Genomic DNA, 20722 nt, shown 5'->3' on the forward strand with positions numbered 1-20722 from the left:
CACTCCAATATGTCCCAAAAACATCACAATTGGTAATTTTTTTCGATTAATTCCATCCATGTATACCCAAAATGTCCATTTATAAAGCCCGTCTGATCCAGAAAAAAACAGCTTTCCAAAACGCAACGTCATTACAAAAATTTTTAAAAGTTGCCTATAAACTTTGCCAAAATACTTCAAACTACTTTTGTAATCCAACTTTAGGTATTTGTAAACGTTAATAATCGATCAAATTGATGACGGGGCGATCTGTATTCAATAGCAGCAAGTCAACAAATCATGGACGATTTTCTCTCTTTCATAACTATCCACAGTGTAACCTCTGACAGGAAGTGCCTATTCTTCATTTCAGCAAAGATTTAACTTCAACCCAATTCCCAAGACTGGTGACATCGTGTGGAAGTTGTAGGAACTGTAAACTGGGCGCGACATAGACAATACAGGGAGCTGGCAGAGGGATTTTTTATATTTTTTCTGAACAGATTTTCCTTGGGGTTTTGCCTGCTACACAAGTTCTGTTATAGTCACAGACATGATTTAGTTTTATAAACTTCAGATTGTTTTGTATCCACACATACTAATCATATGCATATACTATATTCCTGGCATGAGTAGCAGGATGTTGAAATTTTGCACGCTTTTTATCAAAAAGTTGATTAAAAAAAAGAGAGGTAATCACCCTGTCATCTCAGATTTTGAAATGTTGCTTTATAGCCAAAGCAAGACAAGCATTTGTGTACGTTTATCGATAGCATTATGTACAGCTACGGGCAGGAAGCTTGGTCACGAAAATCAGAAAAGCAATCAAATTGACCGTTTACCTTTGATGAGCTTTGGATGTTTTCACTCACGAGACTCCCAGTTAGACAGCATATGTTCCTTTTGTTCCATAAAGATGATTTTTATACCCAAAATACCTCAGTTTGTTGGTTAAGTTATGTTGAGAAATCCAACGGAAATAGCGGTCACGACAACGGTGAAAACATTCCAAATTAGCTCCATAATATTGCCAGAAACATGGAAAACGTTTTTATAATCCATCCTCAAGGTGTTTTTCAAATATCTATTCGATAATATATCAACCAGGACAATAGGCTTTTCATTAGGAGAGAGAGGAAAAATGACTACCTCTGTCTTTTACGCAAGAATCACTCTGAGAGCCCTCAGCTGGCCACTTACGCAATGTAGTCGTTTACGCTCATTCTTCAACATAAAGGCGTGAAACTACGTCAAAATGCTGTAGACACCTTGGGGAATACGTAGAAAAAGGAATCTGGTTGATATCCCTTTCATTGGCCAATAGGGGTGCATAGGAACACAATGGTTTCAAAACATTAGTCACTTCCTGATTGGATTTTTCTTAGGCTTTTGCCTGCAATATCAGTTCTGTTATACTCAGACAACATTTTGACAGTTTTGGAAACTTTTCTATCCTAAGCTGTCAATTATATGCATATTCTAGCATCTGGTCCCCCAAAAATAAAAATAGTGCCCCCTAGTTTCAAGAGCTTAAATAAAGAATAATTATTATGTGTGTGACGTAAGGATGAAACCTGTATAAAAAGTGTCTGCCAAGGCTGGAAAGTCAGTTGCTTCATGAACCAGCTCGGCTTATATTATTTTGTATTAAAGTCTATTTGAGCTCACAGACTCTGGTATTTGGGAAAAATTATTAACTGAATATTAGCCTCTCGGTGTATGCATGCAGTGTACCCAAGTGGCGTCGATAGCAACTGCTTGCACGTGCCTTACCACTACACTATGTCTCCCTGTTATGGCTTTTGCGCCATCAGTACACATCTTGACCATCCATTTGATGTCACAAAGCTGTCCAGTACTTTAAAAATATCCTCTCCTGTTTTCCAGTGGTTTGCAGAAGAGGATTTATTTTCTTGCTGTCCCCAGTCCACCTGGCCGTGCTGCTGCTCCAGTTTCAACTGTTCTGCCTTATTATTATTGGACCATGCTCGTCATTTATGAACATTTGAACATCGTGGCCATGTTCTGTTATAATCTCCACCCGGCACAGCCAGAAGAGGACTGGCCACCCCACATAGCCTGGTTCCTCTCTAGGTTTCTTCCTAGGTTTTGGCCTTTCTAGGGAGTTTTTCCTAGCCACCGTGCTTCTACACCTGCATTGCTTGCTGTTTGGGGTTTTAGGCTGGGTTTCTTTACAGCACTTTGAGATATCAGCTGATGTACGAAGGGCTATATAAATAAATTTGATTTGATTTGTTGACCCATCTAGCTGTAAAGCATAGAATTGTATGCTTGTATGCGAAGCAGTAATTGTTTCAAAACATCTTCTGCCATGTCACTGATGCGTCGTGAAACTGTATTTTTTGATGAAGGCATTGTCTGTAGAGTTTTTTGGGCTTTTACCCCAGCATTGTCTCAGCCATATCCACGGCAGCAGGAAGAATGAAGTTCTCCACAATAGCATGGGGCTTGCCTGTCCTATCCACTCGGGAGCTCACCATATAAGACGCTTCTAGCCCCTTCTTATTAACGGTATCTGTTGCTTTTATACATGTCTTACTACTCGAAAGTCATCTTAATTCTCAACAATTCTCTTAAAATTCTCTCATCTTAATTCTCAAAAAGCTCCTGTGATTTATTTTTCAAATGCCATGTTTTGTTTCTAAATGTTTGCGCAATAGTGAAGGTTTCATCGAGTTGTGAGATAGTGTGTTATATGTGCAAAAAGTACTGTGGCTGAGGAAAGGCACTACTCCCAATTTAAGTGAACCCTAAATCAATGTAGTTCTCTTCTCATCATATTTGAGCCTCTTTGATGGTCCAACGTCCCTGTCTGTTTGTTGCTTTCTCAGGTAAGGGGGTAGGAGATCTTTGGCTGCATCAGATTCCCAACTGTCAGTGTCTGTGGTAGCTGGACTAAAAACGAATGTAGAATTACTGATGCTAGCATTGGATGTGCTTGTGGAAGCAGAACAACTTGTGTCATTGACAGGTGCAGTACTGCTGGTAGTAGCAGTACTACCAATAGAGCTGGTATGTGTCTCTATGGACATGGGCCTTACTTTGAACTATTTATCCATTTTAGAGCAAACAGAATGAGCAGCAGCTACGTTAGGCTACTGTTACTGTAATTTAATTATACCAATGTGTTTTCATTAATTGAATTCCCTTAATCTATTTCATGAGAATTTGTAAGTTTCTTGTTTGCATAAAATAGACGGAGACCAGTCTTATCAATAATAGGTAACAGAATGTATTCTCGCGCTGCCACGTTATATACAATAACATGACGTCATTTCATTACTCCTAAAATGAATCTCCTCCTCCAGACCGGGTCAAAGGGAACTTTATAGGTTCATTCTGAGTTCATTCTGACCCTCCTAGCACATACACAGGACACAACTGAATTAACTTTTGACCCCTCAACATTATCGATCACCACTTAGCTGACAGTTCTAATTAACAGAAAACCTAGGAATGCACTCACTGTCTTATCTAAAACATGCCAGAGGTAAGTTTCGTCAGTTCGACCATAGGTTAACTACCTTATCTGTTTACTTAATCCACTACCCATTTCTTTCTTCCTAGTTGGAATGGTGTTCATTAACTTTAAATACTCCTTGTCCGTGTCACACAATCCCTTCTTATGAACTCATATTGTTAATCAGATACAATAAAACAGAGTATAAGTTTACTTAGTTACAGATCCATTTAAAATGATTTGTTCAGTCATTTAATCATAATTTCCTAACAGCTACATACAGACCGTTAGTGCAATTCCCGCGAGAGAGTAACAGTTAATGTGATTGGATGTTAATTATTTGACTAGGCTACCTGAATCATAAAACACGGGACAGGATGTTAAAAACTGTCCATTGTGCCAATAGATGCATGGCATGAGATTTGCCGTGATGTTGACAGAGTGGCATGGGGGGTTTATTTCTTAGACTGGGTTAAGATGTCAATTTTGGGACACAGTGTGTCTTCGAATCAGTGGGTGTTTCGGCCTTTAATCACTAAACACCCTCATCAAAGGTGGCCAGCTAAAGGGTGATCAAGCCTTAGCTTGTGTCCCATGCCCAATTAAGATGTCCCACGGGACTATGGAGGGATCTGAATTGGGTTCTCAGGTGGGGGTGGGGGGTCATGAAGTTATAGCCCAGCAAGGGTCCTTCCGTTTGATCCAGATCCACTGGCTGCCTCTTTCAGCTGCTTGAGAAACTGCTCTGACGGTCTACCGCAGAGCCTGTCCATGGATTCCAAGTTCTTTCAGCAACCTGATGGTGGAAGAAGCCACGAATCCCCTGCATCCCACTTCAACTGGCCAAACTTTTGCATTCCAGCTACGCTGAGTTGCGTCTGCTGCCAACTCTGTGTAACGCAGTTTCTTACGCTTGTAGGCCTCTTCAACAGAGTTTTCCCATGGGACTGTGAGCTCTATGATGTACACAGCCTTTCTTGAAGGGGAACAGAGTACCATGTCTGGCCTAAGGTTGGTAGAAGCAATCTCAGGTGGAAAAAGTTGTTGCTGGCCAATATCGACAAGCATCTTCCAGTCCCGGGCCATGGCTAGGTGTCCAGTTTATGGCTTCGTAGGAGGATACTTGGGCCTTTTCCGTCCCTCCCGGATGAATGTTGTTGTTTTAACGGGATTGCTTGTTTTTGGAGGTAATGAATTGGTTGCACTCCTCTTGGTCTCAAGTGCTGCAGCCAGGCTCTTGAGGACCTGATTGTGCCTCCAGGTGTAGCGGCCTTGTGAGAGGCTGGTCTTGCAACCTGTCATTATATGCCTGAGAGTCGCTGGAGCTGGGCAGAGGGGGCAGGTCGAGTCCTCGCCATACCATTGATGTAGATTTTTTGGTGATGGAAGCACATCATAAACAGCTCTTATGATGAAGCTGATGTTGCTTGCTACCATTTGCCAAAGCTCACTCCAGTTGATCTTTCTCCTCTCCAGGCCTTCCCACCGTGTCCATTGCCCTTGTTTAGCAAGAGAGACAGCCTTTGCACTTCTTGCAGTCTCCTCCTGTCTGCGCACCTCCTCGACCACCAGCTTCCTGCGTTCAGATGTTGTTGCCTTATGGAATATTGGTTTGCTTGCTGCCAGGCCAAAGCCTCCTCTTCCATGCTGGATATTCCCCACAATGTCTTGGTGTCTCAGGGCTGATGTTGCTTGCTGCACAGCCTTGGATGATGTCCATTTCTGTCCAGTGTGTAGGGGAGGTGCAGCCTTGCTAATGGTCTGGTCTTTGGAGTCCTTCAATGTCATCTGAAGTCTTACTTTAGAGCACTTGTACTCCTCCGTTAGACTTGTAAGAGGTAGTTCAAGGACCCCTTTGCCATAGAGGCCGATGTTACACAGGCATCGTGGGACACCCAGCCATTTCTTCACGTATGAGGTAATGGTTCGCTCCATCTTCTCCACTGTTGTTATTGGGACCTCATAGACGGTGAGTGGCCACATTACCCGGGGGAGAAGTCCAAACTGTAGGCACCAAAGCTTGAGCCTCCCAGGCAGTAGGGTCTTGTTGATGTTCTCAAGACCGTCGGCGATGTCCTGCCTTACTTGCTGCACTTGATCTTTATCCCGGAGGCTTTCGTTGTACCATCTACCCAGGCTCTTGATGGGTTGCTTAGACACCGTTGGTATCGGGTCATCTCCAATGCAGAACCTCACATCTTTAAGCTGTCCCTTGACTATGGAGATGCTTCGAGATTTGCTTGGCTTGATTTTCATCCGGGCCCACTTGATGTTATCCTGCAGTTTTGCAAGTAACCGCCTGGTGCATGCTGCAGTGGTGGTCAGTGTAGTCATGTCATCCATGTATGCTTGGATAGGTGGGAGACTGAGCCCTTCCTTAGTTCTCTCACCGCCAACCACCCATCTCAATGCCCTGATGATGACTTCCATGGCCATAGTGAAGGCCAGAGGAGAAATTGTACAGCCTGCCATTATGCCTACTTCCAAGCGCTGCCATGTTGTTGTGAAGTCAGGTGTTGTGAAACACAATTGCAGGTCTTGGAAATAGGCCTTTACCAGTGTAGTGATGGGTTCTGGTACGTGGAAAATGTTGAAGGATTCCCAGAGGAGTTCATGAGAAACTGAGCCGAAGGCTTTGGCCAGGTCGAGGAAGATGACATAGAGGTCTCTCTTGTCCTTCTTAGCTGTTTGGATCTGGTGCCAAATCATACTAGTATGTTCCAGGCAATCAGAGAAACCAGGAATGCCTGCTTTCTGTACAGATGTATCAATGTACTTGTTCCTTTCCAGATAAGTGGACAGCCTCTGTGCTATTATACTGAAAAAGATCTTCCCTTTGACATTGAGAAGGGAGATTGGTCAGAATTGACTGATGTCTGTCGCATCCTTATCTTTCGGGATTAGCACACCACCAGCCCTTCGCCATGCCTTTGGTATTATTTCCTTCTGCCACACTATCCTCATGAGCCTTCAAAGAAAGCGTAGAACATCCGGGGCGTTCTTGTAGAGCTTGTATGGTACTCCATTAGGCCCAGGAGCCGAGGCCGCTCTTGCTCTTCGGACAACGTTCTTTACTGTATTTGACATTGTGTTATTTTGCTGAACACGAGATGGTTTAATTTTATTTTTGACAGTGAAACGAGGCAACTCAGGCAATAAAAAAAACTTACCCAAAAGTATAGCCCAGTTGGAAAATATAAATGGGCTGTTTGAAAATGTGAATAATTTATTTTTTAGAATTACTTTTATTTATATATTTTTTAAATGTGAATCACGTTTTTATTTGGCGACGGCATTGGCCATTTTGGGAAAGCCTGCTGTAGCGTAGATTTTTTGTATTCTTTTTGTCTTCTACCAAACCAATCTTTGGATGTAATTGCTCACTTGCTTCTGATAAAGTGATAAAGGCATTGGCTTACTGCCTCGAGAAAATGGAGTGGGTAATGAGCGTCAAATTAGTCAGCTGGCTGCTGAGAAATGGAAAAATCCCTGCAGTTTGTTTTGCCGGAGCATACTGTCTTGTAGGTGTCGTCTTGGGGAGAGGTTATGTCAATTCTGGTGACCTATAAAATGTAGGCCAATCAAACACAGTGCACTGATATTCAAAGGCTGCATGTTGTAATCAATTATAAACATTCCCATGTAAATGTTTCAGGCTGTAGTAGCTCAGAAACGTTGTGCAATACGTGGGAATGTGGAACATAATCTATTATAATTTGACTGCTATAAATTATTTTGACCAACAGGGGTCACAAGTGTACACTGTTGAGCAAAGCCATGAGCAATGAACCTATTTTCAACACAATTGGAAAACCTGGAAAACCTAAATACCTCAGGAACCATTGCTTCCCCATCACTAGTATAATTTTAAATGACAACATTTGCCTATGAACTCACGTGGTGAAGGCCACAGGACTGAAAATGAAGGAATTCAACAACCATTTCTCTATCCCTTACAAACAGTCATTGGTGGTAACTACAATTCACGCGAAAAGGCAAGGCACACTGGAAAATTAAATTGGAGGCGTGGCTTAGTGGGGTGTGGCTATCAGTTAATTATTTTTGGCCGCCCATTAGTGGAAGCATATCAATTTAAGTGATCTATGGTTATGCCAGTTTTGAAATCTATGTACAGTGATATGCAAAAGTATTCACCCACTTGGCATTTTTCCAATTTTTTTGCCTTACATCCTGGAATTAAAATAGATTTTTTTGGGCAGGTTGTATCATTTGATTTACACAACAGGCCTACCACTTTGAAGATGCAAAATATTTTTTTGTTTGTTAAACAAATGAGAAAGAAGACCAAACAAATTGAAAACTTGAGTGTGCATAACTAGTCATACCCCCAAAGTCAATACTTTATAAAGCCACCTTTTGCTACAATTACAGCTGCAAGTCTCCTGGGGTATGTCTCTATAAGCTTGGCACATCGAGCCACTGCGATTTTTGTCCATTCTTCAAGGTGAAACTGCTCCAGCTCTCCTTTAAGTTGGATGGGTTCTGTGGTGTCCAGCAATCTTTAAGTCATACCACAGATTCTCAATTGGATTGAGGTCTGGGCTTTGACTAGGCCATTCCAAGACATTTAAATGTTTCCCCTTAAAACCTTTTAAGGATAGGGTGCAGCATTTCCACTTTTGGATAAATAGTGTGCACAATTTCAACTTCCTGCTACTCATGCCAGGAATATGTTATATGCATATGATTAGTAGGTGTGGATAGAAAACACTCTGAAGTTTCTAAAACTGGTTCAATCATGTCTGTGACTATAACAGAACATATTTATTATTATTATTATTATTATTTTTCCTCTGTCTGTTCCCTCAAGTGTCTTTGTCAAGGGAAATTAGATAGCGCCCATTTTACAGTTCCTACGACTTCCACAGGATGTCACCAGTCTTTGGAATTGGGTTAAAGTTAATCATTGGTGAAACGAAGAAGAGGCACATCCTGGAACAACGTTACACTTTTGATAGTTACGCAAGAGGGAAATGGTGCATGTTTTGTCTACTTGCTGTATCGAATACAGATTCCCATGTCTACAATTTGATCGATTATTAACATTTAAAAATACCTAAAGTTGTATTACAAAAGTAGTTTGAAATAGTTTGGCAAAGTTTATAGGCAACTTTTGAAATGTTTTGGAATGACGTTGTGTTTTGGAACGCTGTTTTTTGGTGGTAACTACAATTCACGCGAAAAGGCAAGGCACACTGGAAAATTAAATTGGAGGCGTGGCTTAGTGGGGTGTGGCTATCAGTTAATTATTTTTGGCCGCCCATTAGTGGAAGCATATCAATTTAAGTGATCTATGGTTATGCCAGTTTTGAAATCTATGTACAGTGATATGCAAAAGTATTCACCCACTTGGCATTTTTCCTATTTTTTTGCCTTACATCCTGGAATTAAAATAGATTTTTTGGGGCAGGTTGTATCATTTGATTTACACAACAGGCCTACCACTTTGAAGATGCAAAATATTTTTTTGTTTGTTAAACAAATGAGAAAGAAGACCAAACAAATTGAAAACTTGAGTGTGCATAACTAGTCATACCCCCAAAGTCAATACTTTATAAAGCCACCTTTTGCTACAATTACAGCTGCAAGTCTCCTGGGGTATGTCTCTATAAGCTTGGCACATCGAGCCACTGCGATTTTTGTCCATTCTTCAAGGTGAAACTGCTCCAGCTCTCCTTTAAGTTGGATGGGTTCTGTGGTGTCCAGCAATCTTTAAGTCATACCACAGATTCTCAATTGGATTGAGGTCTGGGCTTTGATTAGGCCATTCCAAGACATTTAAATGTTTCCCCTTAAAACCTTTTAAGGATAGGGTGCAGCATTTCCACTTTTGGATAAATAGTGTGCACAATTTCAACTTCCTGCTACTCATGCCAGAAATATGTTATATGCATATGATTAGTAGGTGTGGATAGAAAACACTCTGAAGTTTCTAAAACTGGTTCAATCATGTCTGTGACTATAACAGAACATATTTATTATTATTATTATTATTATTTTTCCTCTGTCTGTTCCCTCAAGTGTCTTTGTCAAGGGAAATTAGATAGCGCCCATTTTACAGTTCCTACGACTTCCACAGGATGTCACCAGTCTTTGGAATTGGGTTGAAGTTAATCATTGGTGAAACGAAGAAGAGGCACATCCTGGAACAACGTTACACTTTTGATAGTTACGCAAGAGGGAAATGGTGCATGTTTTGTTTACTTGCTGTATCGAATACAGATTCCCATGTCTACAATTTGATCGATTATTAACATTTAAAAATACCTAAAGTTGTATTACAAAGTAGTTTGAAATAGTTTGGCAAAGTTTATAGGCAACTTTTGAAATGTTTTGTAATGACGTTGTGTTTTGGAAAGCTGTTTTTTTCCAGATCAAACCTTCTTTATAAATGAACATTTTGGGTATAAATGGACGGAATTAATAAAAAAAAGGACCAATTGTGATGGTTATGGGACATATTGGAGTGCCAACAAAGAAGCTCTTCAAAAGTACTGCATGTTTTATATTTTATTTCAGCGTTTTGTGTAGCGCCGGCTACGCTAATTATTTTGTTTACAACTCGTTCAGGTGGTTCAGGGGGGGTGCATGCTATCAGATAATAGCTTCTCATGCTTTCGCCGAAAAGCATTTTTTTTAAATCTGACATGTTGGCTGGATTCACAAAGAGTGTAGCTTTAATTGAGTACCCTGCATGTGTGATTTAATGAAAGTTTGAGTTTTATAGCGTTTTATTTGAATTTGGCGCTCTGCTTTTCCCGAGGCTATTGGCCACTTGAGACGCTAGCGTCTCCCTATCCACTCGAGTGTTGCTTTGCCGTATGCTTAGGGTCATTGTCCTGCTGGAAGGCGAACCTCTGTCCTAGTCTCAAATCTCTGGAAGACGGAAACAGGTTTCCCTCAAGAATTTCCCTGTATTTAGCACCATCCATCATTCCTTCAATTCTGACTAGTTTCCCAGTCCCTGCTGATGAAAACATCCTCACAGCATGATGCTGCCACCACCATGCTTCACTGTGGGAATGGTGTTCTCGGGGTGATGAGAGGTGTTGGGTTTGCGCAAAAAAGCACATTTTTTTGTCTCATCTGACCAGAATACCTTCTTCCATATGTCTGTGGAGTCTCCCACATGCCGTTTGGCGAACACCAAATGTGTTTGCTTATTTTTTCTTTAAGCATAGCTTTTTTCTGGCCACTCTTCCGTAAAGGCCAGGTCTGTGGAGTATATGGCTTAGTGGTCCTATGGACAGATACTCCAATCTCCGCTGTGGAGCTTTGCAGCTCCTTCAGGGTTATCTTTAGTCTCTTTGTTGCCTCTCTGATTGATGCCTTCCTTGCCTGGTCTGTGAGTTTTGGTTGGCAGCCATCTCTTGGCAGGTTTGTTGTCGTGTCATATTCTTAACATTTTTTAATAATGGATTTAATGGTGCTCCGTGGAATGTTGAAAGTTTCGGATTTTTTTTTATAACTCAACCCTGATCTGTACATCTCCACGACTTTGTCCCTGACCTGTTTGGAGAGCTCCTTGGACTTCATGCTGCCGCTTGCTTGGTGGTCCCTTGCATAGTGGTGTTGCAGACTCTGGAGCCTTTCAGAATAGGTGTATATATACTGAGATCCTGTGACACTTAAAGTCTACCTAACTAATTATGTGACTTCATAGGAAAGGGGGTGAATACATATGCACGCATCACTTTTCCGTTTTTGGCTGAATAAGGCTGTAAATGGTGTAACACTTAAAGTGTACATTCCCTAAGACTGATAAAGTTTAACAGCATCAGCACTAAGCAAAATGTTAATTTAACACTGAAAAGTGTGGACTCCTATAGATAAGTGTTAAATTGAACACTGTTTAGTGTTGATTCAACACTGGAGAAGTTGCAGCGTAGTATAACACGTATACCTTTTCAATAAACATCACCCTCCACAGTTTAGAAATAAATGTTGTTTATCTTTAACATACAACAGCAAACATAATGAGAGGACCTATGACATGAAAAGCAAGCTTATCTCCCAACTTAAAATGATTGTCCCTCTGCCGATCATTATATAATTTGAGCTTTTCCTCTCAGATGGCGAATGGGAAGATTTCATCAGCATCCACAAAATGTGACCATAGAGGATCACATGTTGGAACTGAGGAGAAAGAGAGAGAGAGAGAGAGATGAAGCAACAGATGGGTCTATTTGACAGAAATACGGCTCAGAAATTGTGAAATTTGAACATGTCAAACGGGAGGTTTCTTGGCAGATTGTGATTGAAGTAACCTTTAACAGCATAGAGGAGCCATTTCTGTGCGGAAATGGCATATTCCGTCAATTCTTGAATAATTGGTGTCTGTGTAAACCTTGAAACTGGTCTTGATAAAATAACAGATTTGATTTGTGATCAGAGTGATCAAATGAAAATGATACTCTGGGCATATATTATGATCAAGACAGTATACATCATGATTTAACAGGTTCAAAATCAAGATTGTAACTTTTGTCAGCATGGTTTTGCAATGCCAATGCAGGGTCCACAGCGGTGCACAAGCCAAAGTAAATCTCAGTTGTCCATGCTGAACAGTAACACTGTGGTTATGAACAGCCAAGTGAGTAGTCTCGGAAATCCCAGACATAGGGCAACAACACTAAGTCTGGGGAACAATGGGGGGTTTCCTTGGCAACTTCGAAGCTGGAAAATAAAATCTTCCTGGGAGGGTCCTCTTCACACAGACAATTCTCCCAACAAATTACAAATTTGGGTAGGCAAGGCTTAAAATGTGGGCAGGAATTGTGCTCTTTGAAAAATAACAGAGACGGACCGACAGATGCGGACGCAAATAGCTATTTATAGCCACAGCCAGTCAGTGGTAGAATGTTAGCTGTCATGGTGCAAACAAACTACTCACTTGCGAAATAGAAACTCATTGAAAATATCCATCTGGCTAGTTTCCAATTTTGTGTTTGGTGGGGATGTTTATCCCATGGCACAAATGGATAAGGCTCTGGTCGGACTTCCTATGTGTCCATTTCTGACCTGTTTCCTACTATACCAAACGGATGTTTGTATCTGTGCAGACGTGTATGCTGGAACATTATTAATGTGGGAGACAACCAGTCTGCCAAGGGAGACTACCTAGTGAGAGCTAATGGTGTCCCCCCCTTTCAGGCCCTTCCTTTTACTGCCACCGCTGATGGAGTGGATTCGGGTGGCGGTGGCACACACAGAACACAGGCGCAGCTTCTCTGTGGACAGCGATGACGTGAGACAAGCTGCCAGGTTGCTCCTGCCAGGGGTGGACTGTGAGCCACGGCAGCTAAAGTAAGACATGACATGGATGAACATACACAAGTACACACACACATAAAAATCTCTCTCAGACAGCCACACACAATTACTGAACACAGGATTGTGCATTTATTCAGACATACAGTGGCAAGAAAAAGTATGTGAACCCTTTGGAATTCTGGTTTTCTGTATAAATTGGTCATACAATTTGATCTGCTCTTCATCTAAGTCACAACAGACAAACACAGTCTGCTTAAACTAATAACACACAAATTATTGTATTTTTCTAGTCTATATTGAATACGTAATTTAAACACTCAGTGTAGGTTGGAAAAACTATGTGAACCCCTAGGTTAATGACATCTCCAAAAGCTAATTGGAGTCAGGTGTCAGCTAACCTGGAGTACAATCAATGAGATGAGATTGGAGATGTTGGTTAGAGCTGCCCTGCCCTATAAAAAACACTCACAAAATGTGAGTTTGCTATTCCCAAGAAGCATTGCCTGATGTGAACCATTCCCCGAACAAAAGAGATCTTAGAAAACCCAAGATTAAGAATAGTTGACTTGCATAAAGCTGGAAAGGGTTACAAAAGTATGTCTAAAGGACTTGATGTTCATCAGTAAGACATTTTCTTTTATAAATGGAGAAAGTTAAGCACATTTGCTACTCTCCCTTTGAGTGGCCATCCTGCAAAGATGACTGCGACTGCACAGTGTAGAATGCTCAATGAGGTTAAGAAGAATCTTAGTGTCAGCTAAAGACTTAAAGAAATCCCTGGAACATGCCAACATCTCTGTTGACAAGTCTATGATACGTAAAACACTAAACAAGAATGATGTTCATGGGAGTACACCACAGAAGAAGCCACTGCTGTCCAAAAAACATTGCTGCACGTCTGAAGTTCGTAGAAGAGCATCTGGATGTTCCACAGTGCTACTGGCAAAATATTCTGTGGACAGATTAAACTAAAGTTGAGTTGTTTGGAAGGAACACACAACACTATGTGTGGAGTAATAAGGCACAGCACACCAACATCAAAACCTCATCCCAACTGTAAAGGATGTTGAAGGGAGTATCATGGTTTGGAGCTGCTTTCCTGCCTCAGGGCCTGGACAGCTTGCTATCATTGATGGAAAAAATGAGTTCCCATGTCTATCAAGACATTTTTCAGGAGATTGTAAGGCTATCTGTCCACCAATTGAAGCTCAACAGAAGTTGGGTGATGTAACAGCACAACCCAAAACACAGAGGTAAATCAACAACAGAATGTCTTCAACAGAATAAAATACACCTTCTGGAGTGGCCCAGTCACTGAGTCCTGACCTCAACCCGATTGAGATGCTGTGGCATGACCTCAAGGGAGCGGTTCACACCAAACATCCCAAGAATATTGCTGAACTGAAACAGTTTTGTAAAGAGGAATGGTCCAAATTGCTCCTGACCGTTGTGCAGGACTGAGCCACAACTACAAAAAAACGTTTGGTTGAGGTTATTTCTGCCAAAGTAGGGTCAACCAGTTATTAAAACCAAGGGTTTACATACTTTTTTCCACCCTGCACTGTGAATGTTTACACGATGTATGCAATAAAGACATGAAAACAAATAATTGCTTCTGTAGTTTAGTTTAACCTGTCTAGGACACAGGTTCTGCTAACGGAACCCCTCCCCCCAACATTCCGCTGAAAAGGCAGCGCAGGAAATTCAAAAATATTTTTTTGAAATATTTTCACTTTCACACATTAACCTCTTGAAAGCTAGGGGGCACTATTTTTATATTTGAAAAAATTACGTTCCCAGAATAAATGGGAACGTCTCAGGACAAGATGCTAGAATATGCATATATTTGACAGATTAGGATAGAAAACACTCTAAAGTCTCCAAAACTGTCAAAATATTGTCTGTGAGTATAACAGAACTGATATTGCAGGCGAAACTCTGAGGAAAATCCAATCAGGAAGTGCCTATTATTTTGAAACCCTTCTGTTCCTATGCATGCCTATCCTCCATTTAAAGGGATATCAACCAGATTCCTTTTTTCTCTGGCTTCCCTTTAGATATAGTTTCAGGCTTTTATTTTGAAAAATGAGCGTGAAAGACTACATTGCGCAAGTGGATAGGTGGGGGCTCTCAGAGTGAGTTTTTGCCCTACAGAGTAAAGCCGCCATTGTTCCTCCCGCTGTTATTGAAAAACCTGCACACTCGGTTGATATATTATCAAATATATATTTTAAAAACTACCTGAGGAATGATTATAAAAAACTTTGACATGTTTCTGTGGACATTATGAAGACTATTTGGAATTTCCGTCTGCGTTGTCTTGACCACTCTTTCCTGTGGATTTCTGAACATAACACGACAAACAAACGTCGGTATTTTGGATATAAAATAATTTTTATGGAACAAAAGGAACATTTGTTGTGTATCTGAGAGTCTCGTGAGTGAAAACATCCGAAGATCATCAAAGGTATTTGGTTAATTTGATTGCTTTTCTGATTTTCGTGACCAAGCTTCCTGATGCTAAGTGTACATAATGCTATGCTAGGCTATCGAGAAACTTACACAAACGCTTGGATTGCTTTCGCTGTAAAGCATAGTTTCAAAATCTGAGATGACAATTTTGCAATATTGCACTTGTGATTTAATAATATGATTTAATAATATTATTTGACTGTTGCGCTATGCTATTCAGCGGTTGCTGACAAAATGAAACCGCGACAGGGATGGGTAGCGTCAAGAAGTTTTAACAAGTCCAATACAGCAAATGAAAGATAAACATCTTGTTAATCTACCCATCGTGTCCGATTTTAAAATGTTGTACAGCGAAAACACAACATATATTTATGTTAGATCACCACCAAATCCAAAAAACACACAGCCATTTTTCCCAGCCAAAGATAGAGTCACAAAAGCAGAATTAGAGATCAAATGAATCACTAACCTTTGATAATCTTCATTAGATGACACTCATATGACATCATGTTACACAATACATTTATGTTTTGTTCGATAATATGCATATTTATATCCACACATCTCGGTTTACATTGACGCCATGTTCAGAAATGCCTCCATAATATCCGGAGTAATTACATGAGTATTTCAGATTACAGAAATACTCATCATAAACTTTGACGAAAGATACATGTTTTACATATAATTAAAAGATACACTTGTTCTTAATGCAACAGCTGTGTCCGATTTTTTTAAAACGTTACAAAAAAGCATACCATGCAATAATCTGAGACGGCGCTCAGAAGTAAATATATTTCTCCGCCATGTTGGAGTCAACAGAAATACGAAATGACATCATAAATATTCCTTTACCTTTAATGATCTTTCATCAGAATGCAGTGCAAGGAATCCTACTTCCGCAGTAAATTGTTGTTTTGTTCCATAATGTCCATTACTAGTGCCCAATTAGCTACTATTGCTAGCAAGTTCAGTTCACATGTCCAAAAGCTGCCGCTGGTCCAGGTGAACTCGGACGAAGACTTCAAAAAATGATATTCCAGGTTGAATAAACTGGTCAAACTAAGTAGAGAAACAATCTTCAGGATGTTATTATCATATATATCCAATAACGTTCCAACCTGAGCATTCGTTTTGTCTACAGAGTAATGGAACACAAGGCATATAATGACTCCTGCGCGTAACCAGGACTCAAATAGCTGCCATCCAGTCCCACATCACACTAGAGGCTTCATTCCACGTTCTACTGACTGTTGACATTTAGTGGACGGCATAGGAAGTGTGAACCAATCCATATCTTATTTGGATGTGAATAGGCGATGAGTTGAAAATCAACCAGCCCCAGAATTTCCACTTCCTGTTTGGAAGTTTGCCTGCCCTATGAGTTCTGTTATACTCACAGACATAATTCAAACAGTTTTAGAAACGTCAGAGTGTTTTCTATCCAATAGTAATAATAATATGCATATATTAGCATCTAGTACAGAGTAGGAGGCAGTTCGCTATGGGCACGCAATTCATCCAAAGTGAAAATGCTGCTCCCTATCCCTAAAAGGTTTAATTAACCTCTCTGAACTACCCATCCCGGATGCCATATAATTGTCATCTGCAACGCTGAATAGCATAGTGCCCAGTCAAATAATATTACTAGAAAATATTCATATTCATGAAATCACAAGTGCAGTATTGCAAAACACAGCATAGCCTTTTGTTAATCCACCTGTTATCTCAGATTTTGAAATGATGCTTTACAGTGAAAGCAATACAAGCGTTTGTGTACATTTATCGATGGATCGACAAAACAATAAGTACACTTAGCATCAGGTAACTTGGTCACGAAAATCAGAAAAGCAATCAAATTAATTGTTTACCTTTGATGATCTTTGGATGTTTTCACTCACGAGACTCCCAGTTAGACAACAAATGTTCCTTTTGTTCCATAAAGATATTTTTTATATCCAAATACCTCCGTTAGCCCAGGAATCCACCGGAAAGAGCAGTCACGACAACGCAGACAAAAATTCCAAATTATATCCATAATGTCAACAGAAACATGTCAAACCCTCCGGGTGTTTTTCAAATATCTATTCGATAATATATCAACTGTGACATTTGGCTTTTCAATAGAACCCGGGAGTAACACAACTCACTCTGAGAGCCCCCACCTATCCACTTATGCAATGTGGTCGTTCATGCTCATTCTTCAAAATAAAAGCCTGAAACTATGTCTAAAGGCTGTTGACACCTTAGGGAAGCCATAGAAAAAGGAATCTGGTTGATATCCCTTTAAATGGGCAATAGGGATGCATAAGAACAGAAGGGTTTCAAAATAAGAGGCACTTCCTGATTGGATTTTCCTCAGGGTTCGCCTGCAATATCAGTTCTGTTAAACTCACATACAATATTTTGACCGTTTTGGAAACTTTAGAGTTTTCTATCCTAATCTGTCAATTATATTCATATTCTAGCATCTGGTCCTGAGAAATAGGCTGTTTACTTTGGGAACGTTATTTTTCCAAACATAAAAATAGTGCCCCCTAGCTTCAGTCACTGCCGTGACTAGGCTAGAACATAATTTTACTAAAATGATGAATATCACACTGTTGTTACTGACTACTGGTGGTGGGCAGCAAGGTTGATTTGAATATGTGCTTTACAGATACCTACCTTACTAAAACCCCAAAGAGCAAGCAATGGGGAAGAATGGAGTTCATCGGGAAGCAGTGGAACTGGCTATGTGGTCCAGATTTGAATTGAAGGAACTTAGGGGATCTTTACCTTTGACGAGCTTCTTTGTTGGCACTCCAATATGTCCCATAAACATCACAATTGGTCCTTTTTTTCCAATTAATTCCGTCCATGTATACCCAAAATGTCCATTTATAAAGAAGGTTTGATTCGGAAAAAAACAGCTTTCCAAAACACAACGTCACTACAAAACATTTCAAAAGTTGTATAATTTATATGCGTATTAGGTTACCTAAGGATTGATCATAATCATTGATTGACTTGTTTGGATAAGTATATTGGTAATGTTTGGGATTAATTTTGTATGCATTTTGGAGGGAAACCGAGTCGATTATTGACTGAAGCGCGCCAGCGAAACTGAGTTTTTAAGGATAGAAAGAAGGACATTATCGAACCAAAGGACAATTTGTAATGTAACTGAGACCTTTTGGAGTGCAAACAGAGAAAGATCTTCAAAGGTAAGGCATTTTTTATATCGCTATTTCTGACTTTCGTGTCGCAGCTCCCTGGATGAAAATAATTTGTTATGCATTTGTGTGCTGGGCGCTGTCCTCAAATAATCGCATGGTTTGCTTTTGCTGTAAAGCCTTTTTGAAATCTGACACCTTGGCTGGATTAAGAACCAGATTTATTTTTATGTATTGCACTTGTGATTTCAATTTCACCGGAAATTGTTGAAAATGGACGGTAACGTCCCACTAATCCACAAGAGGTTATTAACAAACTATAGTTTTGGCAAGTCAGTTAGGACATCTACTTTGTGCATGACACAAGTCATTTTTTCCAACAATTGTTTACAGAGAGATTATTTCACTATCACAATTCCAGTGGGTCAGAAGTTTACATACACTAAGAACACTGTGCCTTGGAAAATTCCAGAAAATTATGTCATGGCTTTAGAAGCTTCTGATGGGCTAATTGACATGTGTACCTGTGGATGTATTTCAAGGCCTACCTTCAAACTCAATGGCTCTTTGCTTGACATCATGGTAGAATCACAAGAAATTTGCAAAGACCTCAGAAAAAAATGGTAGACCTCCACAAGTTTGGTTCATCCTTGGGAGTAATTTCCAAATGCCTGAAGGTACCACGTTTATCTGTACAAACAATAGTTCACAAGTATAAACACAATTGGGCAACGCAGCCGTCATACCACTCAGGAAGGAGATGCATTCTGTCTCCTAGAGATGAACATACTTTGGTGCAAAAACTGCAAATCAATCCCAGAACAACAGCAAACGACCCTGTGAAGATGCTGGAGGATATCAGTCAGGTAGTTAAAGCTTGGTCGCAAATGGTTCTTCAAAATGGACAATGACCCCAAGCATGCTTCCAAAGTTGTGGCAAAATGTCTTAATTAACCTTTCTGGCGCAGGCGTTCTGCTAGCGACCCACCTCGACAACATTCCGGTGAAATTGCAGAGCGCCAAATTCAAAATACAGAAATAGTCATAATTAACATTCATAAAAAATACAATTTTTATACATCGGTTTGAAGATGAACTTCTTGTTAATCCAGCCACTTTGTCAGATTTCAAAAAGGCTTTACGGTGAAAACAGTCCATGCAATTATCTGAAGACAGCACCTCGCTTACAAAAGCGTACAAACATTTACATCCAAGTAAAGGAATTAGAAAAGTTAGAAATAGCGATAAAATGAATCACTGACCTTTGAAGATCTTCATATGGTTGCAGTCACAAGAGTCCAGCTACACAATACATGTTCCTTTTGTTCGATAGTCCCTTTTTATATCCCAAAAGCTCTGTTTTGTTGGCGCGTTTTGTTCAGTAATCCACTGGCTCAAAGGCGGTCAAAACATGCAGACGAATACATCCTAATAGCACCAGTAAAGTTTGTCGAAACATGTCAAATGATGTTTCTAATTAATCATCAGGTTGTCAATTGTCTAAATAATCGATAACATTTCAACCGGACAATACCGTATTCAATAGAAAAGAAAAACAACGAAGGGTGCGCACTCGGTCATGCGCACCGCATGATTCTACAGTCCACTGAGAAAAAGGTCTCATTCATTCAGAAAACAAGCCTGAAACAATGTCTAAAGACTGTTGACATCTAGTGGAAGCCATAGGAAATGCAATCTGGGTCCTAACCCATTCAATACTCTATAAGAATTCAATTGAATATACCCACATCAAAAAAATCCCACTTCCTGGATGGATTTTACTCAGGTTTTCGCCAGCCATGTCAGTTCTGTTATACTAACAGACATCATTTTAACAGTTTCGGAAACTTTAGAGTGTTTTCTATCCAAATCTTATATGCGTATCCCAGCTTCTGGGCCTGAGTAACAGGCAGTTTACTTTGGGCATGCTTCTCATCCAGATGTCGAAATACTGCCCCTTAGCCATAAGAAGTTAAGGACAAGAAAGTCAAGATATTGGAGTGGCCATCACAAAGTCCTGACCTCAATCCTATAGAACATTTGTGGGCAGAACTGAAAAAGCATGTGCGAGCAAGGCGGCCAACAAACCTGACTCAATTACACAGGAGCAATGGGCCAAAATTCACCCAACATGTTGTGGAAGGCTACCCGAAACATTTGACCCAAGATACACATTTTAAAGGCAATGCTTACAAATAATAATTGAATATGTAAACTTCTAATCCACTAGGTATGTGTTGAAAGAAATAAAAGCGGAAAAAAAATATTCTCTATTATTCTGACATTTTACATTCTTAAATAAAGTGGTGATCCTCACTGACCTAAGATAGGAATTTTTACT

At 40.2% G+C, this 20722-nt stretch overlaps 1 protein-coding gene across 1 annotated transcript in view; it reads left to right on the top strand.

The window, feature by feature from the left end:
- The window catches only part of LOC109896834 (ankyrin repeat and BTB/POZ domain-containing protein BTBD11-A), a 221837-nt gene that overhangs the window by 124065 nt on the left and 77050 nt on the right, over positions 1-20722 (top strand). The window contains exon 4 of the mRNA XM_020491219.2: positions 12635-12787. Within this exon, the coding sequence (XP_020346808.1) occupies positions 12635-12787 (153 nt within the window). The remainder of the gene's footprint in view (positions 1-12634; positions 12788-20722) is intronic.

Source organism: Oncorhynchus kisutch, linkage group LG9 (genome assembly GCF_002021735.2).
Source record: "Oncorhynchus kisutch isolate 150728-3 linkage group LG9, Okis_V2, whole genome shotgun sequence".
NCBI lineage: Eukaryota > Metazoa > Chordata > Actinopteri > Salmoniformes > Salmonidae > Oncorhynchus > Oncorhynchus kisutch.